The 12,424-nt window shown below is 47.9% G+C and overlaps 1 protein-coding gene across 1 annotated transcript in view; it reads left to right on the top strand.

Annotated features, from left to right (window-relative positions):
• LOC149348624 (lysosomal alpha-glucosidase-like) overlaps positions 1-12,424 on the top strand; it is a 23,108-nt gene extending 10,684 nt beyond the window's left edge. Inside the window, exons 3-10 of the mRNA XM_089541812.1 lie at positions 1,318-1,463; positions 3,019-3,140; positions 5,274-5,446; positions 6,060-6,202; positions 7,064-7,154; positions 10,081-10,253; positions 11,845-11,945; positions 12,408-12,424. Of these exons, the coding sequence (XP_089397938.1) occupies positions 3,050-3,140; positions 5,274-5,446; positions 6,060-6,202; positions 7,064-7,154; positions 10,081-10,253; positions 11,845-11,945; positions 12,408-12,424 (789 nt within the window). The 5' untranslated portion in view covers positions 1,318-1,463; positions 3,019-3,049. The remainder of the gene's footprint in view (positions 1-1,317; positions 1,464-3,018; positions 3,141-5,273; positions 5,447-6,059; positions 6,203-7,063; positions 7,155-10,080; positions 10,254-11,844; positions 11,946-12,407) is intronic.

Genomic DNA, 12,424 nt, shown 5'->3' with positions numbered 1-12,424 from the left:
TTTTGAACTTCTTAGCATTTATCATGATGTTCTGCTGCTCTTTTTGCGAAGCAAATCTGACAATAAGTGGTCGTTTTCCCATTTCATTGTACCGGCCGACACGATGGGCTCTTTCGATATACTTTGGTTCGATCTGTAGCTTAGTCTTGCAAAGATCTTTTATGAGGTTCTCTGATTCCTCCCACGTCTCAGAGGGGTTATTATCGTCTATACCGTAGAAGATCAGGTTTTGCCTACGGCTTCGATCTTCAAGGTTGACTGTCTTACTTTGCAACGCTTTCACTTGTTGAGTAAGGTGTTTAATTGTATCAGCCTGGTGAGTTACTACTTTGCCAATATCCTCAATCTGTTGGTGAGCTAAGCTAAGTTTGTCATTTACTTCTTTAATCGCAGCCTATTGTGTGAAAAACCTGGTTTCAATAGCGTTCTAAAGAATGCGGGTTCTAAAGAGGCAAGCCCAATTGTGGCCTGCCGACATGATCCCCAGGGGGCGATGTGGATACTTTAGGGGCAGTCAGCCCCAAACGCCTTTATTCTACCTTGAAGGCATAATATCCAGCACAAATTTTTTAATGTCAGCCTTGCCTAAGCAATCCACCGAAATTTTCTTCGTAAGCACGAGGGGCAAATGTGCTACGTGGGTGCCCACAATGAGCCCATGCTCCACCTTGTGTAGGCAGCGTACCTTATTGTTGGGCGTCGCGCGGAGAGCCCACGGTTGTATTCCGAACTATAATGACGTTTGGAGAGCCTCAACTAGTCCAGTGCATCCTGGTAAGTGGGCACAGTCATTGCTGTGCAAGTTACAAATTAGTTACAAATTACAAATTAGCAGAGTGCGAGAACCTAAGGCACATAATTTGAAGTAATCGAGCAAAAATGCAGATAATTACGAGTACATTACAAATTATCTTTCTAAGAGCAAGTTATGAGTGGGCACAATAAAAATTTGTGAATTGAAAAAATGCACACATTACACGATGGAACCACCCCGGTGGGTTAAGTCCCTCTGTAGCCGATGAGGGACCGCCTGCGGCAATGCATCGGCTTCCCCGTTTGGGCTTGCCGCGTTTTGTCGATGATCGAGTATGTAAGTACACTGTCGTTCAAAGGAAACGGGGAAACGCTTGGACTGCAGGCTTTTGCTCCAGTCCACCTAATGGTAGGCGTGAGTGACGTACCATTATGACAGCCATGACGTCACATGAAAGACACTAATTTACGACAGCTCATTAACGTTCCCGTATTCGTCAAGCAAACTCTCCGGAAAAGGTGACGTCCATGCTTCATTCCTAAGCTAATTTTCACTCTCCGCAGCTACTACGAAGTCCACGTTGCGCTCCGAACACTACTGACAACGAAAAGAGGCCGGTGGGTGTTTCCGAAACGGCGAGGCTTCAGCAGTCGACGTACGCTGAAGTGCGCAACGCGTACACAACTCTGCTGGCACGGGAAACGTACAGGTATACGATGTCAAGAGTTTAGTGACTTGTATCAATGCATGAAATGCATGAAGCTGCCGTGGTGGCTCAGTGTTTATGTTGCTAGGCTGCTGACTCGAACGACCCAATGAACATTAAAACTCTCATAGATGTTCTGCGGTCGTTTAGGACGTCTACAAGACGTCCAAGGGAGTTCCAGTGCTCATAGGGGGCGTCGGTTCAATTCCAGCCGCGGCGGTGGCATTTCGATGGAGGCGAAATGCGAGAGACCCGTGTATTGTGCGATAACAGTGCGCGTTAAAGAACACCGGGTGGTCTGAATTAATCCGTAGCCGACCACTGCGGCGTACCTCACAGCCAATGTGTCGCGTCGGGGCACTGAACACCGTAGTTGACAATTCAGTTAGATTCTGACTTTCCCACTGTCCGGTCGTTCCGCGTCCGCTTCACTCGTGTCCACTTAGTTTTGTCCGTCCGTCCGCACAGATGCAGGTCACTCTAGCCATGCTCTGCACCTGTGTTTACCCTATGGATAGAACCCCAGGTGGTCGGAATTTCCGGAGCCCTTCACTACGGCGTCTCTCATAGCCTTAGTCGCTTTGGGACGTTAAACCCCATAAAACCAAACCAACCAGATGTACCTGTGGTCGCGTTCTGTTCTGCAACCACTCGGTTACTCTCTTTCTTGCTTACGTCACGGACGATGTCACCGCGCTATTTTTCAATGTTCAAAGCCATGCACCACGTGGCGGCAGCCGAGGGAACTAGAAGTGCTTGTCCCGAGTCCGTCTTCTTCACAAGATGTGGCGACACTCTGGGGAGTGGCGAAAATTCGTCTGCTACTGGTTGAAAACAAACGCACGTGGGAGACTCAGGCGCCATCTGGTTCCACAAGAAGCCAGCTGCGCCTGCGATGTGGCGTGTGCTTGACAGCTGCCGCCATCTGTAGCATGTGCAAGTTACTAACATGAACAGCGCATGCGCAATAGGAGCAGGCGGTTTCATTTTCAACCAGTGGAGCTTGAGGAGAAGAGGCGCGCACGCGCAGAGCAGCCTTGTGAAAAAGGTGGATTCCTGGTGATCAATGAGTCAACGTTCCTTGCGCAGTCAGCGCTGTAACACGAGCTTCACTGGGTACCCAACCCAGCAGTACTGGTCAAATGTTTAGGGGAATCCGCCAAGGTGGAGTAGATTTGTAATAAGGGAGTAATTACTCATTGATATCCACCCAAGCGCAGCCATACGGTTACAAAGGAAAGCTATAATGCTTTCTCAGGAACTTCGTAGTTAAAGAAAAATTCGTCCTTGTCCGGGGTACTGGTATAAGCTCAGTAAAATGTTAGCGTAGCATCCATGTACCTGCGAGCATAGACGATATTGTCTCGAAGATTACTTGGTCCTCTACAAGAACTCAGGAATACAGGAACAGAAGCGCATAAAAGGGTACCTATCGCATGAAGAGGCGTACCCTGCTTAAATCCACTTATTAAGTTAATCCACGAGTGGCACTTATTAGCCTTAAGTCTCTTCTTTTTCGTGTTGCGTCTTCAGCAAAGCTATTGGCTTGTTCCCGCAGGTCTTTTGCGAGGAGCTTCCCCTACGTACCCATGCTGCTCAGCAAGAGTTCGTTCCCGGGAATGGGAAGCTGGGGTGGCTACTGGAACTCCCGCCTGCTGTCCATGGAGAGTGCCATTCAGGGTTGGTTTTGTTTGCAGTGGATACAGCTACCTAAAGGGAGACGGAGGCAGTTAGCGTACCTCGCAGTGCTGAATAGCGACAAAATTATTAGTTCACTGCCAAGATGAATATCTGCTTCGAATTGCTGGAAACAACAATAAACGCGGAAAACAGAAATAGTCGAGAAATAACACTAAAATGAACAGCAAATCTTATAACTTCGAGAAAGTATCGCGTCAGCTTCCGGTATCATAGTTTTATGCATATTCACATTGTTTTCGATATATTACGTTTCTATGCTGCCGCTGTAGATTGAGGAAGCAGTGAACGTTATGTAACCACAGTTTAATTTTTTCCGTGCGCAGCTATTCTTGATTCTGGGATCATCATTTGTCCATAACCTCTGCTCCCGACTACTACTGTATATGAAGGCTTGTAATTAACAGAAAACGAGGAATAATACATATCAGCAACAATTAACCTGGCTACAGGGCCTGTGCTAATGGAGGCTTAGGCTGAAGCTTCCGAGGATCATATTTATAGGGCGTCAGTTGTATTATCGGATAATGGTTGCTTAAACTGCATATGCATGCATCTTTTTCCTATCGGAAAGCATTGAGTGAATATTGCAGTGCGACCGGCACTGTCGAATACAGCAATGAGTGAAGGGTTTACCGAACTAGAAACTGCCCTGCATATTTATATTACACTTTGAGTACGAGTTTCCCTACAAGGGAATAAAAAGAGAGTAAACTGTCCTCTAGCATGTACCGTAAGAGGGGCGAGGCGTGTTGTCTAAGCTTTGGGATAGATTTCCGTCATTAAATGTACGCAATACTTAGGACACAGATTCACTCTTCAAAACATGGCAAGTTCTAGCAGTTACGAAAATTTTCTCTCATGTTTCAATTTCTTCATTTACTAACCTGAAGACCTTCGGTGCTGCATAAAAAAATCTCTTCTATTTCCAAATGCATCAAGTTACATTTGCGGTTGGAATATGCCTCCGTTGCCAAAAGTAAGCATTACGGTTATTTAGTGATCAGAACATAACCAGGGACTTGGACAGCATACGCTGTCCCTAAATGGCAGTGCACTAGAGGGTAGCTTACTGCCTATTCACTTTCTTATAGGGTAGATGGGGTTCGGGTGTACTTACCACCTAAAGCTATTACCTATACTCTTTATTTCAATATGTGCATAAGTATTAGCTGGCAAGGAACAAACATTAAGGAACAAAGCGTAGCCACATTTACAATATATTGGTGTTTTTTGTATTGTATAATATTCCATTTACGTCTTTTGGTTGTTAAGGAAGGCATTTAGTCTGCCGAAAGAAGAAATATATATTCAGGCTTTAGTGCATTCTGTTTAGGCCTAGTCATCGCTTAGGCTTTTGGCCACAGGGCATCTTTGGTCAAACGGCGCCATGGCACAACGTCTTTTCCTTCTTCTCAAGGTAGGGTCAAATACCCATTTCCCAAGCATTTGACCCTAACAAGGCCAAGCACCAGACCAGAGGAAAGCTTGTACCCATTGTATCACCGGTGGACACCCGGCGGCACTGGGGATCGAACCCTGCACCTTCCGCATGCGAGGCTGGTGCTCAAGCCATTAGGCCTAGTAATTCATGCTGCCCCTATCGGACTTATGTGCTTTTATTGCGAATGCAATACTACTTGCACTTTCACGCCTTTGCCGTGCCGCGGCGGTGACCACCAAAGCAATACTACTTGCACTTTCACGCCTTTGCCGTGCCGCGGCGGTGACCACCATTGACCTTCATTTGACCTTGATTGCATTAGATTGGATTAGATTAGATTGGATTGTACTGGAGTGAAGTGGATTGGGTGGGATTGGATTGGATTGGTTTGGATTGGATTGTATAACCGATGCATCACCACAAGTCTAACCACAAGCACCCCCACCCAGCTACACTACCAGCTGTACCATGGCGTAGGTACGGATATTGCTTTCGCAATTACCGGGCTTAACCAAGCTAAGCCACAGCAATTTTGTGTGAAGAGTATGTCGGAGCGGGTCGCTAGTCTCCTAAAGTTGTGTGTCGAGTGCAGTCCTTACCCTTTGCTCACCTCCAGCGACGTCAACTGTGCCAGCTGGCATCTTTGTTAAGCAGCTCCGAAACGTGTGCAGACATGCTGCTGCACAACATCCTCGGAATGCCAGTTTACGACGTGGCCACCTGCGACCCGGCGCAGGCAGAAGGCTCCGAAGCGGCTGACCGCTGCGACGGCCAGGTGGCGCGCCCATCGGCCTTCTTCCTCTTGCGGCGACGTAAGAGAGAAAATAGCAACGGAAGTGTTGTGGTGAGCACGGACCGGTAATGCTCTAACCGGTCCTCTCCTGTTTTTGAACGAATATCGGCTAATGGTACAAAAACGAAAAAAAAAGTCACAGACGATCAGTGCAACCGATGCGGCATAGCATGCGTCAGCATTGGTATTTGTCCCGGACACAGCAGCCGCTGCCGCTGACGGGTTCAGACCACAGCACCCAGTTCGGCGCAGCAACTCTCTCACATCTCGGTGGGCACCCGAACCGCGCCATAAGGGAAGGGAGGAAGCAGGAAGTGAGAGAAGGAAGAGAGAAAGAGGTGCCGTAGTGGAGGGCTCCAGAGTAATTTCGACCACCTGTGGATCTTTAACGATAATAAGGTGGATTAGTGAGCTAGTTGGTTCATGATCGTATAATTGAGCAGCAGAAAGTGAACAAGGACGTTGAAGAAACAGATAGACGAGGACGATGCAGCATCGTCCTCGTCTTTGTTTCCTCAACGTCCTTGTTCACTTTCTGCTGCTCAATTATACGATCTTTAACGAGCACTGAAACCTCCCTTCCTTTGTTGTCGCAACGTTCATTTTCGATTCGTTGTTGCCAGACTATGCGGATGTTTTGAGGCTGTTTCTGGCGCGCGCGCAGGGCCCAGGGACGTTGCGAGGGAACACTATCTCGGAGCCCGTGGCGCTGGTTCTGCAGCGCGTCACTCTGCTGCCGTACACGATGACAACGCTCCTGCGGTGCTCCAGGAACGGGGACATGCTCGCCCGGCCCATGTTTTTCGAGTTGAGTACGGCAGTCGCCTATAGCGTTGTGTTTTGACGATGTCGGGCTTGAATTCTCCGACTGAAGAGACTTGAGAAGGCCACCTTCCAAAGACCGCACCAGGAACACACTATAGACATCGAGAAGTGGACAAAGCCATGGCTAACAACTGCCGTTTATTGCAGAATGCGGAATCAGGTTCGGTCATGGTTCACGATATGTGCATATAACTTGTTTGGTGCTGGCTTCGCCTGCTTTGAGGTGTACTGAGCCGCCAACTGATGGAGGTTGAATTTGGTTCCATTCATGATAAGCCACCTAGAACCATATCTAGCCACGCCCTACTGAATGAATGCAGAAAATCGTTTAATATAACGCGTTCGCGTTTTACAATAGCTCTTTGTATCGCTGTGATAAATGCGCGCGTTTTTTAAGCATAAGCGTGCTAAGAGGCCTAAAATATGCTGATTTTGTTGCCCTAACGACATATTCTTTTGCCAGAAACAAGCTAAAATATCCGTAATTAAAACTCTGAAAGTTGTGTTCAGTGACGATGTAAATACCATATGTGAATTATCATCTCACATATTGCGTACTGAATTTTTTTCTCTGCAGTCTTAGATGCTGGGTGTAGGTGCTTAAACAGGAATATATGGAGTGGAAAGGGTTGTCATATTATTGTCGCGGTCACTTATTCACCTCGCGAAAGGGCGAGAGGTGTTTTTTTTTTCGTTTCTCACACTACGCAGAGATTTATTGTGTCTTGTCACTTGGGCGTGCACTCTTGCAGTGTTATTTTTTCAAAGCTGTATCACGTCACTCTGTGGGGTCGATCTTCAGCATATGCTGCTGTTTCTGCGGTGCTCGTTCCTTTACCGCAGCTTTCCGGACGAACCCGGTACCCACGCGTACCCGATGCAGTTCATGTACGGCCCCCACCTGCTGGTCGTGCCTCAAACGGTTCCTCCGAAGGTGAGCACAACGCATTTTCTGATTCCTATCATGGTGGCTGCAATGTCGTCACTTTTTTTTGCTTGCTTCTTTTTCCACTGGGTCCAAATGTACTCGTGTTCGCGGGTTATAGAAATACAACTGCGCGCACATCTGTGTACCTGTACAGGTTTGTAACGCTTAACGTGAACATACGACCCGCAGGAACTTGCCTGTAGGTGTAGCTTGTCGCGGCTTGGAACACGAACACATTTTTTGCCTGGCCCGTACTAAACAATTCAAAAAGAAAGCAGCATATGCCCCTTATACTCTCAGCCGGTGACGTCAACCGGTTCTCATGGCAACATGACTAATCCCTTTACACTTTCTAGCGTGTCATCACAGGACGATAAATGTAAAAAGTGTGGGGCGAGAGGAACCCTCGACCATATAATTTGGGAGTTCAATTACTCCCCAGGCAGGGCGCAAAACATTAGCAGTAGGGAAGCCTGGGCAACCTTGTTGCGGAGCTCGGACCCTGAGCTCCAACTCACCGCCGTCCAACTGGCAGAAGAGGCCGCCGGCGAAACCAACCCGGCCAGCATCGACTGCGACCATCCCGTGCGGCTGGGCCGCTCCTAAGTCCCCTCCCCCGTAAAGGGGGTGAGACAGAGCGGCCCAGGCGGTGTGGTCCTTATCTGTTGGACAATAAAAGTTTTCAACAACAACAACAACACAGGGAGCCGGCAAGTGGAGGGATTAACCACGGAGTAACCGGAATTACCGCATTGTCTTGACAATAGGTCAACACTGTTGGCTCGAGGGACCCGACGCCGACCAGGACTTTGATTTCAATCCGATTTATACTTTTAAAGAAATATGCGAGTATTACAAATCCACGCACCAAACTCTTCCCACCCCGTGCAAAGGGCTGGGGAAGGTCAACGAGCGGGTACTCCTGCGCCTGCTCACCTACACGATGTTGGGCCCGGCAACTCTACAACATTTCGATCCTCAATTCGACGGGCGGTGCTCACACTGTGGGGAGGTGTCTGACACTTACCACATGGTGTGGGCCTGCCAGCAGAACCCATCCCTACCCCCTATCCCGAACCCCACCCGAGAGGACTGGGAGGCGACCCTGTCCGGTTGCTGCACCCTCGAGGCCCAAAGGGCCTTAACGCAGCGCGCCCGGGCTGCGGCAAACGCCAATGGGGTGCCTGACTAGGCATCCCACCTAGTGGTTGTAAGGGCGTGACCCTTCAAGTCACGACCCCCAACACCTCTCCCTATGATTTAATAAATGTTTTCACCACCACCACCACCCTCCTTTAAGGTGCTTCTGCCGCTTTGTTTTTGAGTTGTATCCGTCTTTTACGAAGCGTTCAATGGGCTTCTCGCAGTTCCGAGTTTGGGGCTGCGCACGTAATCAGCAACGTGGAACCGCGTCCTGAGCGACTGGAGCCCCAGCACCAAGACTCAGTGCGGGGCGACTCGGAGCGCACAACCAAGCGCCGGAGTCTGGACCACGTGACGCGTCCCTGCATGCACGCTATAAACAGAAAGGAGTATAAAGGGTGTGAGCTGTACTCTAGCGAACGCCTTTCTATAAAAGGGTGTGCGCTATAGGACAGTTTATTCCCTTTTTTTACTCCCATATAAGTGTGTTAGTGTTCAGAGTGCAGATGCAGAAACTTCAGCAAAATAAAGCGCTCAGCTGCGATTATTTGGCGCTACATAAAACTAAAAAAAAAAAACATACGGAAACTGGACAAGAGCTTGGATCTTAATGTGTCTTGTTATGAAAAGGCAAATAAATGTGAATAGAATCTTCCTAGCGTCCCGCCCTCAACCTGTTCAGACTGTGGTCACAGAGCGATTCGCCGTCATCTTAGGCAGTGAGACATACAGTATTGTGTGTTTTTATCGTGAATATTTTCAAAACTTTTCCCGCCTCAACCGCTAGCTCGTTTGCGGTGTAACTGCACACAGAGCTTGCGTATTATGGCAACTTTTGTATCGTAGCAAGTTTTACAACGGTACATACTTAGTTGAGCCGTGCATGATGCGAAAACGTAATCGTCTGCGTAGTTATCGGTGAACCAAAACCCGCAAACGCAGTTTTTTCGCTGAAGGGTAACAGTGGCGCCATCTGTTTCCTGCAGTGGAAAGCGTCCCGACAAGGCGTCGAGGCGAGCGTTGCAAGATGTGCGGACCCTTTGAATATGCCATTCCGGCATTTGCGTCTGTTTCAACTGTAGCGCTTCCAACATTTTCAGCTAACCGAGCAGAAAAAAATATCATAACAAATGATTTAACAAGTCTTTACCATTCAAAGGATGTTGTTTGCAACGCTCGCCTCGACGCCTTGTCGTGACGCTTTCCACTGCAGGAAACAGATGGCGCCACTGTAGCCCTTCAGCGAAAAAACTGAGTTTGCGGGTTTTGGTTCACCGATATCTACGCAGACGATTACGTTTTCGCATCATGCACGGCTCAACTAAGTAAGTACTGTTGTAAAACTTGCTACGATACAAAATTTACCATAATACGCAAGCTGTGTGTGCAGTTTCACGGCAAGCGAGCAAACGGTTGAGGCGGGAAAATTTTTGAAAATATTCACGATAAAAACGCACAATACTGTATATGAGATATAGGAAAGGAAGGTTTTTCAATAAAAGGCGTTAATGCAGCTGAATATGTGTCATTTGTGATCGTGCTGGGAAATGGTTTTTCACCTACACCATCCATGGCCTCTTAGAGCAACGGAATGGGCTCTTGGGGATTGCGATCGCAGCAACGGGGGGCAGCGATCGAGTCAGGTGGGTAGATTAGCCAGTTTGTTCAGATAAGGTGATCGCAGCTGGCACAGGGCAGGGTTAATTGAATGGATGTGGGAGAGAGATCTTCCACCTGGACTGAGCGCATGCAGTGGAACTGATGACGTTTCGAATTCTTCTCGCACCAGAATCTATCGGGGCAATTGCTCGAGGTGTACCTGCCTCGAGGTGTGTGGTACGACGCGAGCGACGGAAGGCAACTGATCAGCAAGGGGCAGCCCATCTTCGTAGAAGCGCGCAAGGGGCTGCTGGACGCTGTCTTCACACGAGGAGGCAGCATCGTGCCTCTATCGGCCGAAAGGTGCGTGGCAGCGATGGTGTAATTGAAAAAAAAAAACATACCCAGCAATTCCGGACGAAAACATTTTTGCGTTTATGAGCGCCATTTTTTCATTTAATGTAAGATTATAATACTGTCACGTTGTAGTGACGGCAGTCCAGCGGTCAGGAAGACACCAACAAGACTTGGAAACGAAGCTCTTTATTTGGACTGACTTACGCCCGCAAAAGAACTGAATCACTCGGCGGCGGCTTAGCAACAAACGTGCTCGTCAGTCGTCTAACTACGAATGCCCGCCGCTCACGGCATCGCTCAATTTAAAGCCAGCAAGGAAACTTCGAGATAACAGGTCAAGATCATCTACAGTAGTCTGGAACAACGTAGATGCAGCTCTTCATGGCTGTGATCAATCGAGATTAGTCCGGTCGCTTCTGGCGTCACAAACAAAAATGATAACACCCCTTTCCTGCGGCCTTGAGCGTGAACGAACGGACACTAAAATGATACGTGGCAATACTGTAACCATCAATATATCCGCAAATCACCCGACGGCAGGCTTTATTTTTTTTTTCCTGTTAACGTTTTTGCTGTCGTCAAAAGTGTTCCCCACTGGTTTTCTACGGCAGTCTTAACTGTTCGATGCGATCGATGGAGACGCTTTGAAAGAAAGATTTTGCTACATATCAGAAGAATTGACCGCTACCTTCAATAATATTTCCGCAACGGTGTCTTGCAATTTTCCAATTTTTCGAAATTTTTGCCCGACAAAGTTGAACATGGTACGAAAGTATGCCGCATCCCTAGTGAAACTGCCTCACCCTTACCGAAAGATACTTTCCGTATGGCTCAAACGAAGACCGTGTAATTATCCAGATTTTATTCGCCACATTGGTTCTCCTTTATGCGTGCTGTTAATCGCACTTCACCCGGACAGTTTTGAACCAGCTTCTTTATAAATCTAAGGCTATAAATGTTCTTGAATGAAGCCTGATTTAATGAAACAACCTAAGCCGAAATCCTGCAAGAGCACAGCACAAGCAGAAAAAACAAGCAGAAAAAAAGGAAAGACCGCAGAATGAGTTGTTGGGCAAGTTGATTAATGATTTTGTTCACAGCGCAACAAGAATGGGAAAGACGAAAGAGTGACACTTTCGTCTTTCGTCTTTCCCGTTCTTGTTGCGCTGTGAACAATATCATGAATACTTACCAACTCGCCCAAATTTCCGCCTTGCTTAAGTTGGTTCATTGCAGCGTAAAGATGGGTCGCGCGAAAGGGACAATCGCATGAAAGAAGACGGGCTTCTTGTCCCGTCTTCTTTCATGTGTGATTGTCCCTTTTACGCAGCCCATCCTCACGCTACGGGGAAAGAACGGTTATTTATGCGGTAGATTGTTGTGCGTGATAAATTATGCATTATTTTTATACTCGCTACTACATAAAATATGCAGTCGCACTTTGCTTTCTCTGCCCTCTTGCGTAATAGAAGGCTTATTGTTTCGAATGCACTATGCAGACACAAGATGGGAGGCAACTCAGTTTAGCTTACCGATCTTGTTAATCTGTGCAATAGCAAAGGGATTCGTTGACGGCCAGTCACCCTTCCCTTTCCAGCCAGTCTAATTACACCGGCAGAAGAATCAGCCTGGTCGTATCCCTGGATGCCGACGGACGTGGTTCCGGCGAGTTCAGCCAGGTGGCGCTCAAATACACGAGTAAGTGTCGCTCGCTTTAACTGCGGGGAAGTGCAGCCTACACCTCGATTGTCGGCCAATTTTCCTGTTACGGCATATGGAACCCTCTCGTTACCCTCCTCCATTCCATAGCCTTCGTGCCTGTCCCACACAAGCAGTGATCAGGAGATCTTGTGACAACGGCAACTTCTTTCTGTTCTCTTTTCCCCCCTTCATTACGCTTCCAGATCTCTCTCTCTTGCTCAGCGGACGCTACTCCGACCTGCACTTCAATTTCTTTCAGGTGAGAGCAGCAGAAATGTGAAAACATTTGTAAAAGGAAAGCCCGCTTGGCTGTCAGAATTTGTTACGTGCAGTGTATAACGCACGCTTCCACCCTACGTCGTGGTTCTCGACGCTTCAATAGACAGGCTTTCACCAAACATTATACAAAATTTTTAAAACTGGGCTTTTTGAGTTGACAGGGCGCTTTTTTCTGCACAGCGTTGTCAGCGGTGTAG

This window comes from Amblyomma mixtum, chromosome 4, assembly GCF_055824585.1.
Source record: "Amblyomma mixtum isolate Tamu chromosome 4, ASM5582458v1, whole genome shotgun sequence".
Classification (NCBI taxonomy): Eukaryota; Metazoa; Arthropoda; class Arachnida; order Ixodida; family Ixodidae; genus Amblyomma; species Amblyomma mixtum.
This window is presented reverse-complemented; position numbering and strand designations above follow the sequence as displayed.